This window comes from Eptatretus burgeri, chromosome 1 (assembly GCF_056783735.1).
Source record: "Eptatretus burgeri isolate ZD-2024b chromosome 1, Ebu_testis_v1, whole genome shotgun sequence".
NCBI classification, from domain to species: Eukaryota; Metazoa; Chordata; class Myxini; order Myxiniformes; family Myxinidae; genus Eptatretus; species Eptatretus burgeri.
Window position 1 is genome coordinate 164242327 of NC_140961.1, and position 21018 is coordinate 164263344.

Consider the following 21018-nt stretch of genomic DNA (forward strand, 5'->3'; position numbering starts at 1 on the left):
CAACTATTAAAATGCAATGCAGTCATCACCTTTTTGACCGGTTGGCTGGTCTACTAATTGGAACTATTGCAATGTGTGTGACACGGAGGCTGAGTTTCTTTAAGGTTACTTGCTTCATGATCATCAGGTGCAAAAAGAGCAATGTGCATCATAATTTACCATTTCTTAATCTTTCAAATACCATTGCTTAATCCATGCACTGGTCTACCAACTGCCCAAACTGTTTCGCCTAATGACTTTTCTGCATACCATTCTTGCTTTCCTGCTATAATTCGTGTGTGTGTGTGTGTGTGTGTGTGTGTGTGTGTGTGTGTGTGTGTGTGTGTGTGTGTGTGTGTGTGTGTGTGTGTGTGTGTGTGTGTGTGTGTGTGTGTGTGTTGCTACTCCTCTTGCAGTTCTGTCCTGATTACATCCAGACTTACTACATAGGATCAGCATTAACCCAATTAGTGCAGAGGGGTGTTTTTAATCTTTGCCGGTTGTCTTTGGGGGACATGGAGGGGCAGTTGAACGCAAATTCTCCATGTAAATGTGTATCGTATAGCACCACCTACAGGTTTTCCTTGGTATTACAAGTCCTACCCTTTACAGTGCAATATTCCCATCCATGTTTTCCAGTGCAGTGAGGTGTTTTGAATTGTAGGCAGAAGACATGTTTTTGCTTCATACATGTAACCCGGGTTATGAGGTCATCTCGACCGAGATGACATAATAAAGCCGGACCAAATGTCCGTACGTACGCACGTCCATCAACAATTTTTCTTTCCGATCTCGTTGAAACTTAGTATGTGGGTAGAGGTCGATGAGTGTTGCACAACGATATAACGTTTGTCCGGGTTCAAGGTCAGGGAAGAGGTCACGAGGTCACGTAAGTTATAAAAATCGCCATTTTCAAAACCTATCTAGTCTGCCATTCTACAAGATATTCGGCAACTGTTTATTGATTATGATAGTAAAAAATATTATCTTGTATCTAACCGGACAAATTATAAAATACAAATATACACGATCATGCACCGAGATGGGAACAAGGGTCGGCCTCAGGGAAACCTGATATGACAAGATCGATGAAAACTCACCAAATAGCACAAATTTTGAAACAAAACCAAAGTTGGAACACACAGTTAACATGGAGGTAACAAAATAAACAGTCAAAATGTGACAATAACCAGAAACTTATCTTTGAGAAACTCAGCAGAGACCCCTGAGAGAACCAACCGTTGCCTCAAAAACCAGAACCAGAATGTATAAGCTACCAATCCATTAAAGGTCTCCAATTGTGTTAAGGCTCAGCATTCATTTGGAAAATGGTCAGCACATTTACGATACCTCATTTGAAACAGCTCAGACTCGACCTCGGTACACATGGACCTCCTCCTTCGAACTGTACAAAAATAACATTGCAAAAATACTGTTTTTATTCAAAGGTGCCAAAAGACCAAATGGAAGCCTATTCTCTTTGCCTCTTGCTACACAACATGAGGACCCACTTCATAGTGTTGTGGTTGACGAAATTCACAAACCACCATTCAGGTCCCTTAGGTGAGATATCTCTGTAAGTATATGTGTAGTTAGGCCCAAACCCATTGTTTAGAGGGAATAAATGTCATTCATGCGGGCTGCGACCCTTTTAGATAGCCGTTTTTCTTTTACTATCTTTATTTTGGACCAGCCGCCATTACTACCACCATCAACCACGTCTCAACAGCCATCACACAACAACCACCAACCACAACGCCGCTTCACAACAACAGCCACGACCTTTACCGTCACAACTCGCCCTCGCAACCATCGCATCACCGTCATTCCCACGCCGCTTGTGGGCACCGATACTGGACTTGTGCAGGGCGCGCACCGAGCAGGGGTGCAAAAGCGCCGGCCTTTCCGAAGAAAACGGATCAAAAACGACTCACGCCCACTTCTGTTCCGTCCTATCGGTGAGCGTGGGGCGATTTGGCCCCGCCTCCAGGTACGTTGGAGTGTGGTCGCTATATGCAAATTCATGGATCAAAAAGCATTCACGCCCACTTTTCCTCGGTCCAATGGGGAGCCAGTTAGAGGTGAAGGGTAGGAGGTAAAGGGTCGAAGGTGAAGGAGCGAGGCCACGGGGGATATAAACGACCGCGTTCGTCAGTCAAGTGGAGTTGTCGGTGGAGCTGGGAAGAAGTGGTAGTAGTCAGAGTGAAGAGGACGGAGCTGTGGAGAGGTGGCGGCGGCGAAGGCGGTCGAGGGGGTGCTCGTGTCGGAGTCGGGGAGCTGTGGAGGGAGAGGCCGGCGGCGCGACCGAGGTCGTGGTGGAGACGCTCGTAGCGGGACCCGAGACAGGTAGATATCCTCCATCCCCCGAGCATCAACAACCCCCTCCTGTTTCCCCCCGCGCTGAGATAGTGCGAGAAGGGGGCCCCGTTCCCACCCCATACCAGGCAGTCCCAGCGAGGCCCGCGGAGTCGGGGCGCCAGCGCCATTTCGCGGCTCATCACCAGACGGGTAGGCCCGACGCGGTCTCGGCCCCAGGCCCGCCTCATCCTTGAGGGTGGTCCTTTTCTTTTGCTTTGGGTATATGTGTTGTCGGCGCCGTCTGTGAAGTAAAACTGCATAAGTGTTGCCGTGTGCTCGCGTAGTCGGTAATAGATCTGCATTGTGTTTCTCTTTTATATTTGCTTTTTGTGTAATATTGTGTTTCTTCTTCTTTTACATTTGCTTTTGGTGTAATTGTATATGTGTGCTTTCCGTTCATCGTGAAATAAATGTGCTTTATGTTGAACTGTTTTCCCGTTTCGCTTCGTCTTTTCTTTCATTGAATCTCCATCTTACTTCACGTAAAGGGTTGGGAGTGGGCTGAATACGCCCGATAATTAATCGAACCGTCGGGGCCGACGATAACACCGCTCGGTTATCCCGATAGTACGGAACGGGTCGCTTAAAGTGGCCCGTGTCCGAAGTCGACCTGCGGCGAGGTGCGATCGCCCGGTCTACCCTCCGTGTGGGTACTTAGGTAGGTCGAATTTGGCGAGCAACCCTATCCCACGCGGGGGGCCGATTGGCACGATCGTGGTGAGGCCGAAAGGTCCACCCGTGACTGGTTCCCGGCGTTGGTCCGAGAGGGTCACGACTGGATTGTCCGTCCGGTGGGCGACGTGCCGCGATTCGAGTTACGTGGCCGTTCGCACGCCGGCGGGCGCGAATCCGCAACAATATCAAGCTTTGTGCACAGTTGATTATCAGCTTTGTGAAATATACCAAGAAGCCTGCCACCTTGGTCGACTCAAAGACAACAACAATTGGAATGATCTCTTGGTTGAAGTTTCACTGACAAAGTCAGCAAAAACCCCCCCCAAAAAAACAGATATTTTTGCAGTCATGTTGGTCATATAAAAGCCATGATGCTTTAATTCCAAGAATCCCAATGAGAATGAGTTCTGACTTTCCCTTCACATTCATGAGACAATTTCCTGTGAAACTTTGCTTTACCATGCCCATCAACAAGAGTCAAGGTCAATCTCTCACAATTGTTGGTCTTAATCTGGAGTTGCCTTGCTTCTCCCATAGACATTCTGATGTTGGTTGCTCTGAAGTTGGCTCAACAAGGATTTTTTAAATTTATGCACCAAATTGGAATGTATCCAGATTTTATTCTATATTTGGATATAAGTATTAGATGGAGATTTGGATTGAAAAGAGGATAGATATAATTATTAGATGGAGATTTGGATTGAAAAGAGGATAGATATAATTATTAGATGCAGAAATGAGTTGAAAAGAACGCGCTGCGTGCGTCCTGTACGGCATTGGACCTTTATTATTCGGTTCTACTGTTGACCTCCGACACTGCATCCTCGCAGCGGCGCCGTCGTGTGGTTGATGCTTCTGGCCTCCTGAACAGTGGGTGCAGATGTATCCAGAAGTTTTACACGACTGTACTCCTCTTTCAACTATTTAAATTAACATATATATATATATATATATATTTATATTTATATTTATATATATTTATATTTATATATATTTATATATATTTATATATATATATATATATATATTTATATATATTTATATATATTTATATATATATATTTATATATTTATATATATTTATATATATTTGGGGGTCTGGGTGAGAAGACCATGAGGGAGGGAAGCTATCTAGGGTTTCCACCAGATTCTCCAGACTCGCAAGCCGTCGCACACGGATAACTCCGTGACGTGGCGGGTCGCAAACCGACCGTGAACGCCAATAACTCAACCACGTGACTGAGGGTCCTCCGTCTAATATTGGTTACCTAAAAATAATCACGTGACCTAATTACCGGGGGACACACCCTGGTACGCCTCGTCCGAACATCTGGTACGCCTTTTCCGAACCGCATCACATTGCCGGATCAGATGCAGCCGAGCGACAATGCCAAGGACGTACCAGCTAAAAGGAACGGATCGTTGAGAATAAAGTCCCGGCTAGGCTAGGATACGGACCATGTTTGATCAATGAAAGAAAAGACAAAAATAAGCTGGGAGCATTTCTACAAAAGGATGTTTTACAGCCAGGTGTGGAAAAATATGTGGCACTGAATAGATTTATTGTTGTGCGTAAGACGAGATAGAAAGAAAAGTGTGGTGTGACAATTAAACAAGCAACTTTAATAAGCAGACACAGAGCAGACTTATCCCGATATAATTCTTCTGCAATCTTAATTTAAGCAAGGACAAGTGCCATCACACACACACACACACACACACACACACACACACACACACACACACACACACACACACACACACACACACACACACACGCACACCGATGAAGAGGAGTTAATGAGAAGAAAAAGGAGACGAGGCTAACGGTCTCGTAATACCTTGCACGATTGACTGACCGTGCAACCTAGTACGTTTTGGGGCGATGCTCCACTGAGCGATCCCTCCTTGATAGTTTGTGCGGCGTCTCCTGCTTGTCTATCCAGAGAGGGGGCGCGACCGTCAGGCGTGAGGGAGGGACTTTGGGTAGAGCCAGCGGTGAGTGAGTGGAGAAGGTGGAGTCGAGAGCGAGTGGGCGGAGTTGCAGACAGGATTAGGTGGGTGGAGAAGGATGGAGTCAGCAGCGAGTTTATGAAGATCGATCCCAGGCCAGACAGAGAGGAAGAGCAAGACGAGCAGGAGCGCAGACGGCCTTGCGACCCGTCCTTTATAGACCCTGCTGTGCAGGGTAGGGCGCCACCCCGAAGCGATGTCGTCACCCGAATCGAGTGCTCTTATTTAGCCCCAGCCACTATATACATACACTGCAACAACTGCAACAATACATATGCACATAGATATATACATATAAATACATATTTTGGAAAGTTTCAGATGGATGGCTTTAATGTCAACTAGACGACCCGTGAACCCGTTGGGTTCCCATTGTGACAGCGGTTGGTGAAAAAAATCATTTCAAGAAAAAAAAAAAGATAGCTCCAGCGAACTATACCGCTGAGGTTGTTTGCATTGATCAAATTCTCTCAAAGAGTACTTGACTGAATCGGGAATTGATTTTTTAATAATTTTTTTTTCATTGCCCAATTTGAACGAAACTTGATACTGCACACCACAAGAGAATGGTAAGGTCGCCCTAAAATATTTGTGCTATCGTGTGCCGTTTTGGCTGTATTTCTGGAACATGCATACATACATACATTATGAGAGTTTTAGTAATATATAGAGAGATGACTTGTTTGAGGTTACAATACGTGCTCCAGGTACACTTTGATTCGACGTGAAAAATGGTTTCTTACTTTGATACGTTCAGCTGCAGTCACTGAATGGATTTTGTCAGTTACTGCTGTTTTGAGATCATCTGAGTTGTGGCCTTCTTCGGTGGATTTGTCCTTTAGCATTGAATCCTGAACTTGATTTGTCTTCATGAAGGTTTTTGTTCTCAAGTAGATTTTTACTGAAAACTGTTTTTCTTTTGTTATCCACAGCATGTTGAAATAATGGGGCTCTCTTGACTGTATCTAAATCTGCTGACTGTGCACGAACTCCAATTTCCACACATGCAAAAAGGAAGAGGATATCATTTGTAAGGAGGAAGTTATTAGAAGTAAGGTTGGTACGGTGTTTTCCAGGAATGTGTTCTATCATCAATCAGCTTGCTATTGCTTGCCAAGCCAAACGTTCCTCATCAACCATTTGATGGAGTACTTAAGCCACTTCATAAGAGCTCCACAAGTTTATTGCTAATGGAACACATGCCTGGTCACCATGTACAAAGTCACCCTTGGATATTGTACACCGCTCCTTCCCAATTCCATATCCAGGCAATGCATGACGTCATCTCCAGGCACTGAAGCAAGGAAGTACTCAGTTTTTACTCCGTTTGTTTTCTTTCTCATTTGGCTGGGCAATATCTCAGCCATCCTTTGAGTTTGGAAGCTGAAATTTGGGGACAAAAGTGTAGATGTGCTTTGGAAAAAATGATATTTTTATTTTTTGATGAATCAATTAATAGAGTAATTACTAAATTATTATCGGTTTATTAATTCCTTATTTATTTCCTTTCTCATCTGGGTAATATCTCAGGCACGTTTTAAGTGAGAAGCTGATATTTGGACATGACGGTGAACAAGTGATTTGACTATAAAGGGTATTTTTGATTTCTTGATGAATCAATAAATCAAGAATTTTTTCATTTTTCTATGAATTGCTTGATTTTCAAAAATTAGAGATTCAGATGAAACATTGGTGGTTTTGGTATGCTGTTAGACAATTGATAAAGAGATTAATTACTTTACGATTTTTATTAATTTCTTTTAATTATGCAATTAATAAATTGATCTATAATTGTACACCACTCCCTCCCAATTTTGTCTACACGTGCTGCACGGTGGCATTGCTGGCTGACGAGGGTGCCCCAGCAATGTCGCGTGCTGGAGGATTTGTTATTTATTTATTTGGCATGGGGATGGTGCATTTTGAATGCATCTCTACTTGTTTAAAATATACTTGAAAATAAACTCATGACATATAATACACCGATAAAGCAAGTTTAATGAACTAGCATTCCGGTGATGTTGACATCTGAGGGAGAAAAATTATATATATTTAAAAAAGTTTCTCTTAATGCACTTTAAGTGCAGATTCAAACTGAAGGACCAAACGTAGCTTCGCAGCGAAGCACGAGTGATTTTTGCTCACATGAGAGATAAGATGTTTGTCTGTCTGCCTGGTGCCATTTTTCTCAGAGATGGCCATACAGGTCTTCGTCAAACTTTCAAAGCTTCATCAGTGAGTGCCTTCCTTGCTATCATGGAGTGTTTAAAGAAATAAATTTTTTTTTGAAAATTCTGGGGGGGGTTAAAAAGGGGGGAAAAGTTACAGAATTTTTTTTTTCATCTCTCTATAGTTGTCTAAGCCTTTGTAGCTATGTGAAAGGTGATATTCAGTGATACCTGACCCCATTCCTTAGTAGGTGGAGGGAAGTGTTTTAAAGCCCCCACAAAAAAAATAGAAAAAAAATTTATTTCTTCAAAATGCCAACAAGATTAGAACAGCACTGGGCAGCATCAGGTACCCCTGCTGGTAAATAAATAAAATAAAAATGAAAAACATGGGTGGACGGTGGATTCTCGTCAGAGTACAACCTCAGTCGACCCATGTGAGTTTCTCTCAATTCGGCCTGTTTGAATGTGAGTTTGACCTGAGTATGTCGATTGACTACGTATATTAATTACATACTTTTGGAAAGTACCTTTTAGATCTTTCAATCGCTTGGGCCTTTTCGGACCTTTTAGATTCTTTGAGGAGGAGGAGATTGGGACCATACTCTGTGAAGAGCATTGGTGCTGCTTTAGCAGTCTCCTTGGCTATTGGACACAATCCTGGACGGGTCGCCATTCCGACTCGGTATACCAGCATGCTGGCACTCATTTTGCCGACCTCGGAAGGATGACAGGCCGAGTTAACCCCACCTGGTGTTAATTCAACAGTGGAACAGCATTTGAACTCAGGACCCTCGGATCCAAAGCCCGCCACCCTAACCATTAAGCCAACACCAGACATAATCTTTTAGATTCTTTTGATCTCTTAAAACCCTTTAGACCAGTGTTTCTCAACCTTTTTTGTCCCACGCCCCACTTTGATTTTCAAAAAAATCATACGCCCCACCATGATTGGAGACACTACAGTATATACTACATATGTATTCAAAAGGCTTTATTAAAACCTTATTGCAAATATTATTCAATTGCTACTCACTTCAATGGGAGCCCTGCCCTTGACGCTGGCTGCAGATTTGTTTGATTGGAGGAACCAATTTTGTCAGTTTCAGCCTTAAATCACCACGTTTCGTGATTTCCAGTAAATTTCTCTTAGCTTGCAGCAAATCGGTAACAACACTAAATCCACATTCGACTAAATAAGATGATGGGAAATTTATCAATACTTCCCTTACCAAAGTAGTCGAGTTTGGGTATTTCTTTTCGCTCTCCTCAGACAGCAACATCATGGTTCCTTTGATCTTGAAAAGAGTTTTCACAGACTCATCTTGTTGAAACTCGCATAACTCCTCATGTTATGAATAACTCGCATAACTCCACATAACTCCTGAATCCTCATGCCCCACCAAAATATTGCCATGCCCCACCTTGAGAAACTGCTTTAAACCTTTAGACCTCTTGATGCTTTCGACCCCCTAACCACGATTGGAACACACACTTCAGACCACTTACACTTTTTAGACTCCTTACATGCTTTGGACCCCTTGAATCTCCTCATCCCTTTTGACCCCTTCAGACCCTTTAAACCCCTTGGACCCTTTTAGACCCTAACTACTTTATACCTTTTAGACCTTTGGACTTTAGATTTGAAAATACCCTTTAGACCTTTGGACCCGTTAAGACCCTTATAGACCATTTTTAAAAACCCTTTGACACCTCAGACCCTTTACTCCCCTTTAGACGCACACCACACAAGCATCTTTTCTTCTTTCAAAATGCAGATCATACTTTTTCAGCAAGTAATGTGCAATCTCAATGCACCCAGAGGGTGGTTACTCTGGTAATTTGAACAGAATATCCATATTGGCTCATTGAATTGGTTCACCAATCAAAACCTACAAGCATATTGTTTTTGATGTCAAAAGTTCAAAGCATCAATGGTCAGCTTAAGGTCACATAACATAATCAATTTTCTTCCTATTAACTTGAAATTTGAACAGAATTTGCATATTGGGTTACTAAATTGGTTCACCAACCAAAAGGGAGAAGACTTGTTTTTGAGGACCAAAGGGCAAGGTCACAGCTACTGATTTAGCAAGTACCGGTCTATGACCATTTGTTTGTTTGTTATTTTTAATGTTTATCTTTCATGCCTCTGTTTCTGAGTGATGTGAAGTCAAGAGGTTGAAACGTTTTGCAGACCAGATGTCATTTTTTCCTTTCCATCAATGGAAGGGGATTGATGATAGGTAATTTGAGGGTCCTATCACTTTCCTTTTACCCACTTTGTGTAGGATGGTACGAGTGAGAATCGTAGCGTGTTTTCCAATGGGCAGACACCTCGAGCCGACACCATGCCTGCTCTGCCTCATCCTTCTCGGACGTACACACTCTTCTGTGATGGTGCCTGGTCTCCATCTCTGGCAACGAGCAATGGTCAGTATTCTCTTCCCACACCCAGCTCCCTTCCCAAAACATTTTACCGCTGCTATTGTGCACTGCTCTTTCCCAGTGCCATATCCAGGTGATGCATGATGTCATCGCCGGGTGCCGAAGGAAGGGAGTACTTGGTTTTCACTGCGTTTGTTTTCTTGTTGGTTTGTCCAGGTGATATCTCAGCCATCCTTTGAGCTGGGAAGCTGAAATTTGGGATAAAAGTGAAGATGTTCTTTGGCAAAAATGTTTTTTTTTAACTAATCAATTAATTGATGAATTACTTAATTATTTTCCATTTATTAATTATTTATTTTATTTCTCATCTGGGCAATATCTCGGGCACCTTTTGAGCTCGGAAAGCTGATATTTGGACATGACAGTGACCAAGTGATTTCGCTTCAAGGAGTATTTTTGATTTCTTGATTAATCAACAAATCAATTAATTATTTTCTTTCTTCTTTGTCTGGGTGATATCTCAACTATCCTTTGAGCAAGGAAGCTGAAATTTGAGGACAAAAGCGAAGATGTGCTTTGACAAAAGCAATGTTTTTTTTTTGTTTGTTTGTTTTCTTGATTAGTCATTTAATCAGATCACATCGGCAAGCAGCAGCCTCTACAATCTCTGTGGATCTGGGTAAAATCACAAGCTGGTCCCACACGTGGAGCATGTCTTTCAATCCTGACAAATCTCACGCTCACTATGTCTCTCCGAAAGGATCGTCGAGAACCTCCCCCTCTCACCTTTCTCGGCTTCACGCTGTGGAAACCAAGGGACTTAGGATCACTGGTATCTCCCGTGATGAAGCTGAGTCTTTGGGCCTCTCACTCTCTCACCGCAGGCAGGTCGGTGGTCTTTCTGTCTTCCACCATCTGCTCTCCGGCTTCGCCCCCCCTCCTCCCCCCCCCCGCTCTGAGATATGTCTCCTCCATAATTCCGCAGGGCGCTCAAAGTCCTCCAGCAATCCCCTTCTGGTAAAACGACCAAAATCAAGAATCACTGCTCACCTTCACTCTTCCATTCCTCCTTTTTCCCACCTTTGGAACAAACTCCCACACTCTGTTCAATCCCACTCTTCCCTCCAGGTCTTCAAAACAGCTGTTCACCACCATCTCTTATATTCCCCAATCCAAAACCACTTTCTTTTCCATCCCTGCAAATCCACCCCATACCCACCTCCTTAAAATTCCCTGCTTTCCTTCTTGAAAGTCCCTGTAGTGTCCATCTTGTTTACCCCGTGTACCCAGCCCCATCCCCCTCGCTTGCACTGATCTAATGTCTCTTTCCCCAGTGTTTTTCCTTCCCTCTCCTGCCCCTCTTTCTCCTGCTACCCTTGTTGTGTGTGTTTTTATGTTCGCTCTCATATGAGCCTCGACAGTGTATGCAAAAAACAAACAAACAAAAAAACGATCAATTATTCATTTTTACATTAATTACTTAATTTTTAAAAAGTTACAGATTCGGATGAAACAGTGGTGGTTTAGGTATGTTATTTGTCACTTGAGAAATTATTTTATTATATATGTATTTATTTTATTTATGCAATTGATCAATTATTGTATGCCACTCCCTCCCAATTCCGACTCCATTTGCTGTAAGGTGGCATGCTAGGCAAGGCGCCCGGCGATGCCGTGCTCTGGAGGATTTGTGATTTATTTATTTGGCATGGGGGCGATGCACTTTGAATGAAACGCTACTTTTTAATATTATTTTGTTTTCTTTGCAAAGCTTTTTTGTTTAATATTGCTGTTCTGGCTGACTGCCTTACTAGCAACATTATTGGTGACCTTATAGTATAGCTGCACCTCGTTGACCTTCCTGTCGCATTCGCTTCGAGTTGCCCCTCAGCCTATCCATTTTTCTGGACCTGCAAATTGATTCCACCTCCCCCAATATATGCACTCTATCCTTGTTGCTGTTGATTCCAAGCAGTCTTTTCACTTTGTTTACTGTTATTGATTTCTTTACTTTTTTCCCCATCACTCAGAACAATTAATTTCGACAAGCCAGTCATCCCTGTCTTCTCTAATGGATGGTTCTCCACCGGGTCCTTCATCTTATACCAGCTTTGGCCCAATTGGCACCCCAGAAGGAGGGGAACGCCGCACACCTGGACGTTGGAGCACCACGTCAAAGGCTCCTGGTGCAGAATCAGTTCATGGTGGGTCAAAGTATGACGATATTATTTTGTCCACTGACACATGCTTGAGTCGAGCAAGTTAGGTTCCTCCTCGACTTGTGCCTTGCCAAATCATTAGGCTTGAGTGTTGTAATGGTATTTTTTGTTTTTTTTTGTCTCACCTCCTCCAGGGAGGAGTGATATATTACTTTTCATGATTATCCTTTCCTCATTTCTTTACAACAAATTAAATGGAATCTTCCACCATTCCACCCTTGCTGAGCTAATCCTCTTCAAATTTGTATTGGAGGTACTTGGGTCCATTATACCCAAGAGTTATGGAGGTACCTTGGTCCATTATACCCAAGAGTTATGGAGGTACCTTGGTCCATTATACCCAAGAGTTATGGAGGTACCTTGGTCCATTATACCCAAGAGTTATGGAGGTACCTTGGTCCATTATACCCAAGAGTTATGGAGGTACCTTGGTCCATTATACCCAAGAGTTATGGAGGTACCTTGGTCCATTATACCCAAGAGTTATGGAGGTACCTTGGTCCATTATACCCAAGAGTTATGGAGGTACCTTGGTCCATTATACCCAAGAGTTATGGAGGTTCCTTGGTCCATTATACCTAAGAGTTATGGAGGTACCTTCATTCAATACACCCAAGAGTATGGACCAAATTTGGTTGAATGCATCAGGACAGTAAGATCTTATGGGGTTGTAATCCCCATCTGGATCCACTAAATTAAAGGGAGGTGAAAGAGGAGTTTTGCTCCAAATATTGGTTCGCGGGCGCCAGCAGTGACCACTATTTTCGTTGTGTCTGTTTGTCTGTTTGTCTCTCTGTTTGTGACTCTCTCCAGAGCATAGCTCCATGACGTTTGATGCGATCTTGATGAAACTTGGACACAAGCTAGATATCATGGTCTAGTTGTCTTTTTGTATGAGGGGCGTCTCACGCCCCTTGTGGGCGGAGCCATGCCCACTTGAACTTTTTATTTATTTTTATTTTTTTCTCGATTTTTTTTTCTCGCAATTTGATTTCCTAGAAGCTGTGCGTAATGTCCATAAGTACAACATATAAAAAAATCCGATTTGATTTGGTCAATTTTGACGGAAGAGATAGGTTTTTACGGTAGGGCTTCCTCAAAAGCTTCCACTAACTCAATTGTACCTATCGTGGCATTGTTCAATAATGCCCGCGAACCATCGTCACCTCCCGGCTTGTTGCTATTTCATTCAAAAATCTTCTTCTCAAAAACCGACAACCGGATCCAGACCAAACTGGCCATACGGCATTGTGGCCATGCCTTAACCTTAAGTTGTGTTCCGCATGGCGTATTTCCCCAAGAAAAGGGGGCTACGGCCTCCCTCCCCTAATTCCTCATATTCACCAAAACATTTTCCTCACAAACTACATGACCGATATGGACAAAGTTTGGTACATTTCATCAGAACAGTAAGGTCTCTTTTGATTGTACTCCCCATCCACATATGCCCCCTAGAAGAGGCTGAAAAAGAGGGTTTAGCCTCAAATTCAGGTCATTTATTTTAAAATCTTCTCAGAAACCGACGGTCTGATGCAGACCAAACCCTTCATGAAACAGAAGGACCATACCACTAAGTTGTGCTCCCCATGACCATACCACTTCAGGAAGGGGGGGCCATGGCCCTTCCCCTTAATCCCTCATTTTCACCCTGCATGTTGGTGAAATAACCTTCAGTCCCCCACAGGGCTATTTTTAAATAATAAACAGTGGTTTTTCATTATAATAATTTTTTGAGGTGTTATAGTTAATCATGCAAAGTCAGCGGGTACCACCCCTAAAAGTTTCCAGAAAATAACCATGACATAATCAAGGTAGGTTGGTGGTCTTTCTGTCTTCTACTGTCTCCTCTCCAGTCTTACCCGCCCCCCCCTTGCTCTCTCTGCGATTTGTCCCCACCATATTTCTGCAGGGCGCTCAAGGTCCGCCAACAACCCCCTGCTGGTAAAACTACCAAAATCACGAATCACTGCTCACCTTCACTCTTTCATTCCTCTTTTTTTCCTGCCTTTGGAATAAACTCCCTCACTCTATTCAATCCCATTCTTCCCTCCAGGCCTTCAAAACAGCTGTTCACTACCACCTCTTATCATCCCCTATCCAAATCCTCGATCTTTTCTACCCCCGTTAATCCACCACAAACCCACCTCCTTCAAATTCTCTGCTTTCCTTCTTGAAAGTCCCTGTAATGTCCATCTTGTATTCCCCATGTTCCCCGCCCCATCCCTCTCCCTTCCACAGATCTCCTAATGTCTCTGTTCTCCACTGTTTTGTCCTTCCCTCTTCTGCCCCTCTTGTCTCCTGCCCCCCCTCCCCTTGTTGTGCATTGTGTGTTCGTTCTTATACGAGCCTCGACAATGTACACAAAAAAAGGAACATTCTCAGCACAAAATGGATAATGGGCACACAACTTGCATTTGGACTCATCGGAAAGTGGATTTGATAAATAATTTTCTGATCAAGAATCCTCAGATTACGATGATAGTCAAAATCATTATGTATAAGGTTCTGTAAGACCGTACATGCATGAACCCGAGGTTGAGATGACGTGGTGGGTTATGTAATATATGATCGCCAATTTTTTATCATTATTCTTTTTTTTGTTGTTGGGGTTGGGGCTGTATGATTTTGAGTATAAAAGGGCACCAAAAACATCAAAATCTTTGTTTCAAGATATTCATTCAAGAAAAGAACAATGATTCAATGTTCAGTGAAGCCAAATCTATTTTTAAACCAAACATGATTTTTTGATTCTGTGGACTTTTAAGTCCCTTTAGACTCCTTCGACCATAACACCCTTTATACCCCTTACACCCTTCAGACAGATTAGACAGCATGGACCCTTGACCATTTCAAGCTTTGGACTACTTGGACCTTTTTAGACCCTTTTTCCATGCTTGAGAGGTCAGATTGTTTCGACCCCTTTGACACTTACGACTTTTGGAACATACCCTTTAGAGTTTAGACCTTCAGACCATCTGGAACCTTTGAAGGGCACACCATGCAAATATCTGAAGTCTTCTTGCAAAACACAGGCTCTATATTTTTCAGCAGGTAATGCCTAAACTCGACCCACCCAGGGGCTGGGGTAATCTGCTTGTAATAATTATAATGATACATATTAATGATAATTATTATAATGTTACATAATGATAATGGGAAATAATGGTGTCCTAATGAAATATGAGTACTTTGTCAATTAATTACGTTTCATTGTTATGTGAGTCTATTAATTACGTACTATTGCAATGTGAGTACATCTATTAATTACTTACTGTTTGAATGCGAGTTGGACCATGAGTATGTCTTAATTTTGTCCATTACTTATGTATGATTGGAATGTACCTTTTACACTCCACAGACTCCCCCTTTTTTTTTCTTTTCCTTTTTTTTTTTTTAATACTTGCTCTCTTGCTCTTTTTTTAACAGCTCATGGAAGAGTTGTGACACAACAAACAAGAACAAGGGCAATCAGAGATTGCAGACCCTTGCTAGGACTTGTTTTGTCTGGTGTTTGTGTAGTTTTGTGTCGTATATTATGTGAGGTGCTTGTGTACTGGTGTGTTATGTAATTAATAAGACATAACTTGAACAACAACTTTATAATTGCTGGCAGTGATGACCGGGTACCAAGACATCCCACTTTGATGCAACCCCGCAACCTGACCCTGACCTGTGCCATTTATTATTATTCAATTCAAATCATGGAGGAATCCACAGCTGCATCTCTCCCCGCGCACGGAGGAGTCCACAGCTGCGTCCCGCCGTGCACGGAGGAGTCCACAGCTGCGTCCCGCCGTGCACGGAGGAGTCCACAGCTGCGTCCCGCCGCGCACGGAGGAGTCCACAGCTGCGTACCGCCGCGCACGGAGGAGTCCACAGCTGCGTCCCGCCGCGCACGGAGGAGTCCACAGCTGCGTCCCGCCGCGCACGGAGGAGTCCACAGCTGCGTCCCGCCGCGCACGGAGGAGTCCACAGCTGCGTCCCGCCGCGCACGGAGGAGTCCACAGCTGCGTCCCGCCGCGCACGGAGGAGTCCACAGCTGCGTCCCGCCGCGCACGGAGGGGTCCACAGCTGCGTCCCGCCGCGCACGGAGGAGTCCACAGCTGCGTCCCGCCGCGCACGGAGGAGTCCACAGCTGCGTCCCGCCGCGCACGGAGGAGTCCACAGCTGCGTCCCGCCGCGCACGGAGGAGTCCACAGCTGCGTCCCGCCGCGCACGGAGGAGTCCACAGCTGCGTCCCGCCGCGCACGGAGGAGTCCACAGCTGCGTCCCGCCGCGCACGGAGGAGTCCACAGCTGCGTCCCGCCGCGCACGGAGGAGTCCACAGCTGCGTCCCGCCGCGCACGGAGGAGTCCACAGCTGCGTCCCGCCGCGCACGGAGGAGTCCACAGCTGCGTCCCGCCGCGCACGGAGGAGTCCACAGCTGCGTCCCGCCGCGCACGGAGGAGTCCACAGCTGCGTCCCGCCGCGCACGGAGGAGTCCACAGCTGCGTCCCGCCGCGCACGGAGGAGTCCACAGCTGCGTCCCGCCGCGCACGGAGGAGTCCACAGCTGCGTCCCGCCGCGCACGGAGGAGTCCACAGCTGCGTCCCGCCGCGCACGGAGGAGTCCACAGCTGCGTCCCGCCGCGCACGGAGGAGTCCACAGCTGCGTCCCGCCGCGCACGGAGGAGTCCACAGCTGCGTCCCGCCGCGCACGGAGGAGTCCACAGCTGCGTCCCGCCGCGCACGGAGGAGTCCACAGCTGCGTCCCGCCGCGCACGGAGGAGTCCACAGCTGCGTCCCGCCGCGCACGGAGGGAGTCCACAGCTGCGTCCCGCCGCGCACGGAGGAGTCCACAGCTGCGTCCCGCCGCGCACGGAGGAGTCCACAGCTGCGTCCCGCCGCGCACGGAGGAGTCCACAGCTGCGTCCCGCCGCGCACGGAGGAGTCCACAGCTGCGTCCCGCCGCGCACGGAGGAGTCCACAGCTGCGTCCCGCCGCGCACGGAGGAGTCCACAGCTGCGTCCCGCCGCGCACGGAGGAGTCCACAGCTGCGTCCCGCCGCGCACGGAGGAGTCCACAGCTGCGTCCCGCCGCGCACGGAGGAGTCCACAGCTGCGTCCCGCCGCGCACGGAGGAGTCCACAGCTGCGTCCCGCCGCGCACGGAGGAGTCCACAGCTGCGTCCCGCCGCGCACGGAGGAGTCCACAGCTGCGTCCCGCCGCGCACGGAGGAGTCCACAGCTGCGTCCCGCCGCGCACGGAGGAGTCCACAGCTGCGTCCCGCCGCGCACGGAGGAGTCCACAGCTGCGTCCCGCCGCGCACGGAGGAGTCCACAGCTGCGTCCCGCCGCGCACGGAGGAGTCCACAGCTGCGTCCCGCCGCGCACGGAGGAGTCCACTGCTGCGTCCCGCCGCGCACTTTGGAGTCCACAGCTGCGTCCCGCCTCGCACGGAGGTGTCTCCAGCAAATTGAGTCTTGAAAGAAAATACACACAAATACTCAATGGCTTGATATCACTGTAAATCATTTACTGTAACTCTTGATTATAGCAATACACAATGACATGATCACAAGGAAAAAGGACATAATATTGTTGTGGAGCCGGGTCTCGGTGGCGAGCACGACGGCTAGGGGAGCAGTGGAGTTGGCTCCACTGAACACCCGGAATTTAGGTCGTACTTTTCAGATGAATCCGAAAGGTCACGGGTCCCTTATCGGACCGAAGACCGCCAATATCTCGACCACGTGGGATAGAGTCAATTGCCAATTTCAATATACCTAATAACCCACATCGTCAAACTACCGGGGAAATTCACCCTCGGCAGGATCTACGTGATCCAGGCTGTTACCGAGCCGGATCTGAGTCGTACCCTGAGCGGAGAGTACCAGATCCCTGCCGGCCAATTGCACGATTACAGCAACAATGAGGCCTCCTAATTCCCGTTCGCGGCGCGGCAAACCGATGGAAGAAAGGACAAGGACGAGCTGGGACATTCAACAAGAGGGGATTTATTTACAATGGGGGGGGGGTACACAAAGAGCAGAGTTATCCGAATAAGAAATGTAATGTACAATGATCAAAAGAAAGTTCATTTACACAATTATACTTGAAGAAGGGCCCACACACAGACACACACACCCCCCAAAAGAAATGATGGCCGCGGCCTTTATTGATATCCCCAGCTCAGAGGGAAGGTGAGCTGCAGGTAAGGATGCTCGCTTGGACCTTCCCGCCTCGTGCGGCCCTTGACGATTCGGCTCAGCAGGACTAGAACCCGCAACTCTATGCCGCTGCAAGCACCGGGTACGGACGGCAGCGTCCGGCTCCAGCACACTCCTCCGGCACGTGACGAGACAGCGAGCGCCAGCAGAGGAGACAGGCAAGCGATTCTCGTCCTGACAGACTCGCAGGCAGGCGATCCTCCGCAGGACAGGCTCAAAGGAAAAAGACCAGACCTCCTCGTGCACACCCGCTCTTCTCTTCACCCCCCCCCCGACGCAACTCGCCTCCGGATTGGTCGGTTGGTGTCAGGCGATCCGCTCGCCATTCGTGATTCGTCCGAGGGGCATGGCGAGCATCCTCGCTGCCCGTCCCCCCTGAGAGGCATTCCTCCTTCGGGCGACATGCCTCCGCATTGGCTGAAGGCAACACGTCTTGCTCGACCCTGGAGCGGAGCCAATGCGTCTGTTGCCAATGGAACTCCACCCACAGGCGCTCGGCACGTATGCGCGTCAGGCGGATGGTGGAAGGGAGCCAGGGAGGATGCCGTTGTTGTTGGTGGTGTAAAAATCCTAACTATAAAATAACCTGTAGCGCACGTACACTTAATTCCCATTAGACACAGGGGATGGATTCTAACTATACACATTTACTTAACGAAATAACTGATCTTCGGGGACCTGAATGTTGAGTGCTCATGGCTGCCAGATTCGTAACATTATGTCATGGCATGAAACAAATTGTTTCAAAATTTTGCTGAACCGAGTTAAAGGGCTTGCGCATGTCTTTTTTAGAACTACAATGGCCGCACCAATCTACCAGTTTGATGGCCACCAGGTCATCTTTGATGTGATCTCGAAAAACATGACGTGCATATGTAAGCCATCATTCATTATTTGTGTGCCAAGTTTGAACAAGATCAGTAAACGCATGTCCAACAAATGGTTGAGGATGTGTTCAATACCGAGTTTTTTTAGGTCAGCAAGCTAACCTAATATAACCGCTCGATGTCCTCAGATCCGTCCGTCCGTCAACAATTTTTATTTTTCTATCTCCTCCGAGACGTCTCCGCCGATTGAGTTCCAACTTGACACGATGATGGTACAAGTTGCGCTCTATAGATCGTCTGAGCCCTTTTTCGCCTCGGGGTCAAGGTTACAGGGTCATCAAGTGCAAAATGACCGATTGGTCGAATGGCCTATTATGTATAATGGGTTTCATAGGGATTATTAAGAAGATTTAATTCGACCAACTAGTTTCTCGTTACCTCTGTCGTCTGGCCCTGTTTATTGGGCAACACGAGATCCGTTGACTTCAACACGGCTTCACGCGATTATTTGAAGTTCAATGTAAATTCTGTTTTCACTTTTCGTAGTCGCTAAGGTTGATTATCACTCGGTTGCATCAAGTTTTGTGAAAAATGAATGTTTATATCCTCAGTCTGTGTGGAATGCATTGCAGCGAGGGGTAGCTTCCATGGGCTTTCATCCGTTTCCATGACATATAATGAGGCTGTCTTTAGTTCGAGTTGATTTCTGTTTTCACTTTTGGGACCTTCTGGTGTAGCTACACTTTAATGAAGATAATTTTCGTGCAAATCTGCTCGGAAACGCACTTTTCATGAGGAAAATACATTCAATTCAAATAACCATGAGACTCTGGAAGGGACACCACATGCTTTCCGTTCACTGCTTCACCTCGTAATCTGTCCTCCTGAGGGACTGCTTATTCGGAGCATCTGTGAGATTAATGTTTATATTTTACATGGTTTGGGGATGTGCTCTACAAGTATCTGAAAGAATTCCGGTGAAAAACGGACGTTTTAAGATTTTGTTAGGGCATTTCATCTGACGGCGAGCTGGTTGGTCACGTGACGCCGCGCAGATGTGCAGGCAGCGAGTGATTGAGCTTCTCGGTGGCCCGAGGGTTCTTTTTCGTTGGTGTCCAGCTCTGTCCTGGATACAGCCATTAAATGCACAAACTTCGAGTATTTATTTCACGGCCATAAACGCGGGTTTGAAAATTGTATCATATAATGATGTTGGGAATGATTCCGAGAATATGGAGATTTTTGCTTCGAGCGGCCTCACGCCTTTATTTCAAAATTCAATTTGAATTCTGTTTTCACTTTCCGTAGTCGCTAAGGTTGATTAACACTCGGTTGCATCAAGTTTTGTATCCGAGCTGACCGTCAAACCCGCTCGGGTGTATTTTTTGTTTGTTTGTTTTTGTTACAACTAAAATGGCCGCCAGTCTACCAGTCGGCCATCTTTGTTCAGATCACAATAAAGTGAGGTACACGTGTATGCCATCATGTACTGTGCTTGTGCCAAGTTTGAACAAAATCGGACTATACACGTGACGTCTGAGAAATGGCTGGATGCACATTTCAGTAACAAAATGGCTGCCAGTCAGCCATCTTGGATCTGATTTCGTTAAACAGAAAAAAAAGACGTGTATATGTGAGCCATCATTCATTATCTGTGTGCCAAGTTTGACCAAACAGCGGTAAAGGCATGTCTGTGAAATGGTTGAGGACATGTTCGACATCAGGTTTTTTACAACTAAAATGGCTACCAGTTGGCTACGTTGGATCGCATTGCGAAGCAAAATGATGTGCATATGTATACAATTATGTGTTGTCTTTGTGCCAAGTACAACTAAAATCGGTCCATACATTATATGGTTGCAGAAGCATACATGTATGCACGCACACGAAAATTGAGACCAAATCCATAAGCACCTGTTTTACACTAAGTCCAATGGGGGCCAATTAAACACATCAATATAAACATAAACCAAATCGGCGAGTCTGGCTCTTGGTGGTGAAGTTTCATCTCTATAGAATTTACCTGATCAAACAACCATGAAATAATAATTTCGTTATACATTTCAAAAAGGTTATTTAATCTGCATTAATAAGTGCGTGTGTGTGGCTCAGTGCGTCTCCTCCACAACTCCAAAACCATGAAACCTAGCAGCCTGAAACTTTGCATGCACACTAAGGGAACTCC

The 21018-nt window shown here is 45.9% G+C and overlaps 1 protein-coding gene across 2 annotated transcripts in view; it reads left to right on the top strand.

The window, feature by feature from the left end:
• Positions 1-21018, top strand: part of LOC147035918 (nonsense-mediated mRNA decay factor SMG7-like) — a 153695-nt gene that overhangs the window by 101037 nt on the left and 31640 nt on the right. For both annotated transcript variants that reach the window (XM_085848444.1, XM_085848440.1), the window contains exons 10-11: positions 9485-9626; positions 11612-11785. In XM_085848444.1, the coding sequence (XP_085704570.1) occupies positions 9485-9626; positions 11612-11785 (316 nt within the window). The remainder of the gene's footprint in view (positions 1-9484; positions 9627-11611; positions 11786-21018) is intronic.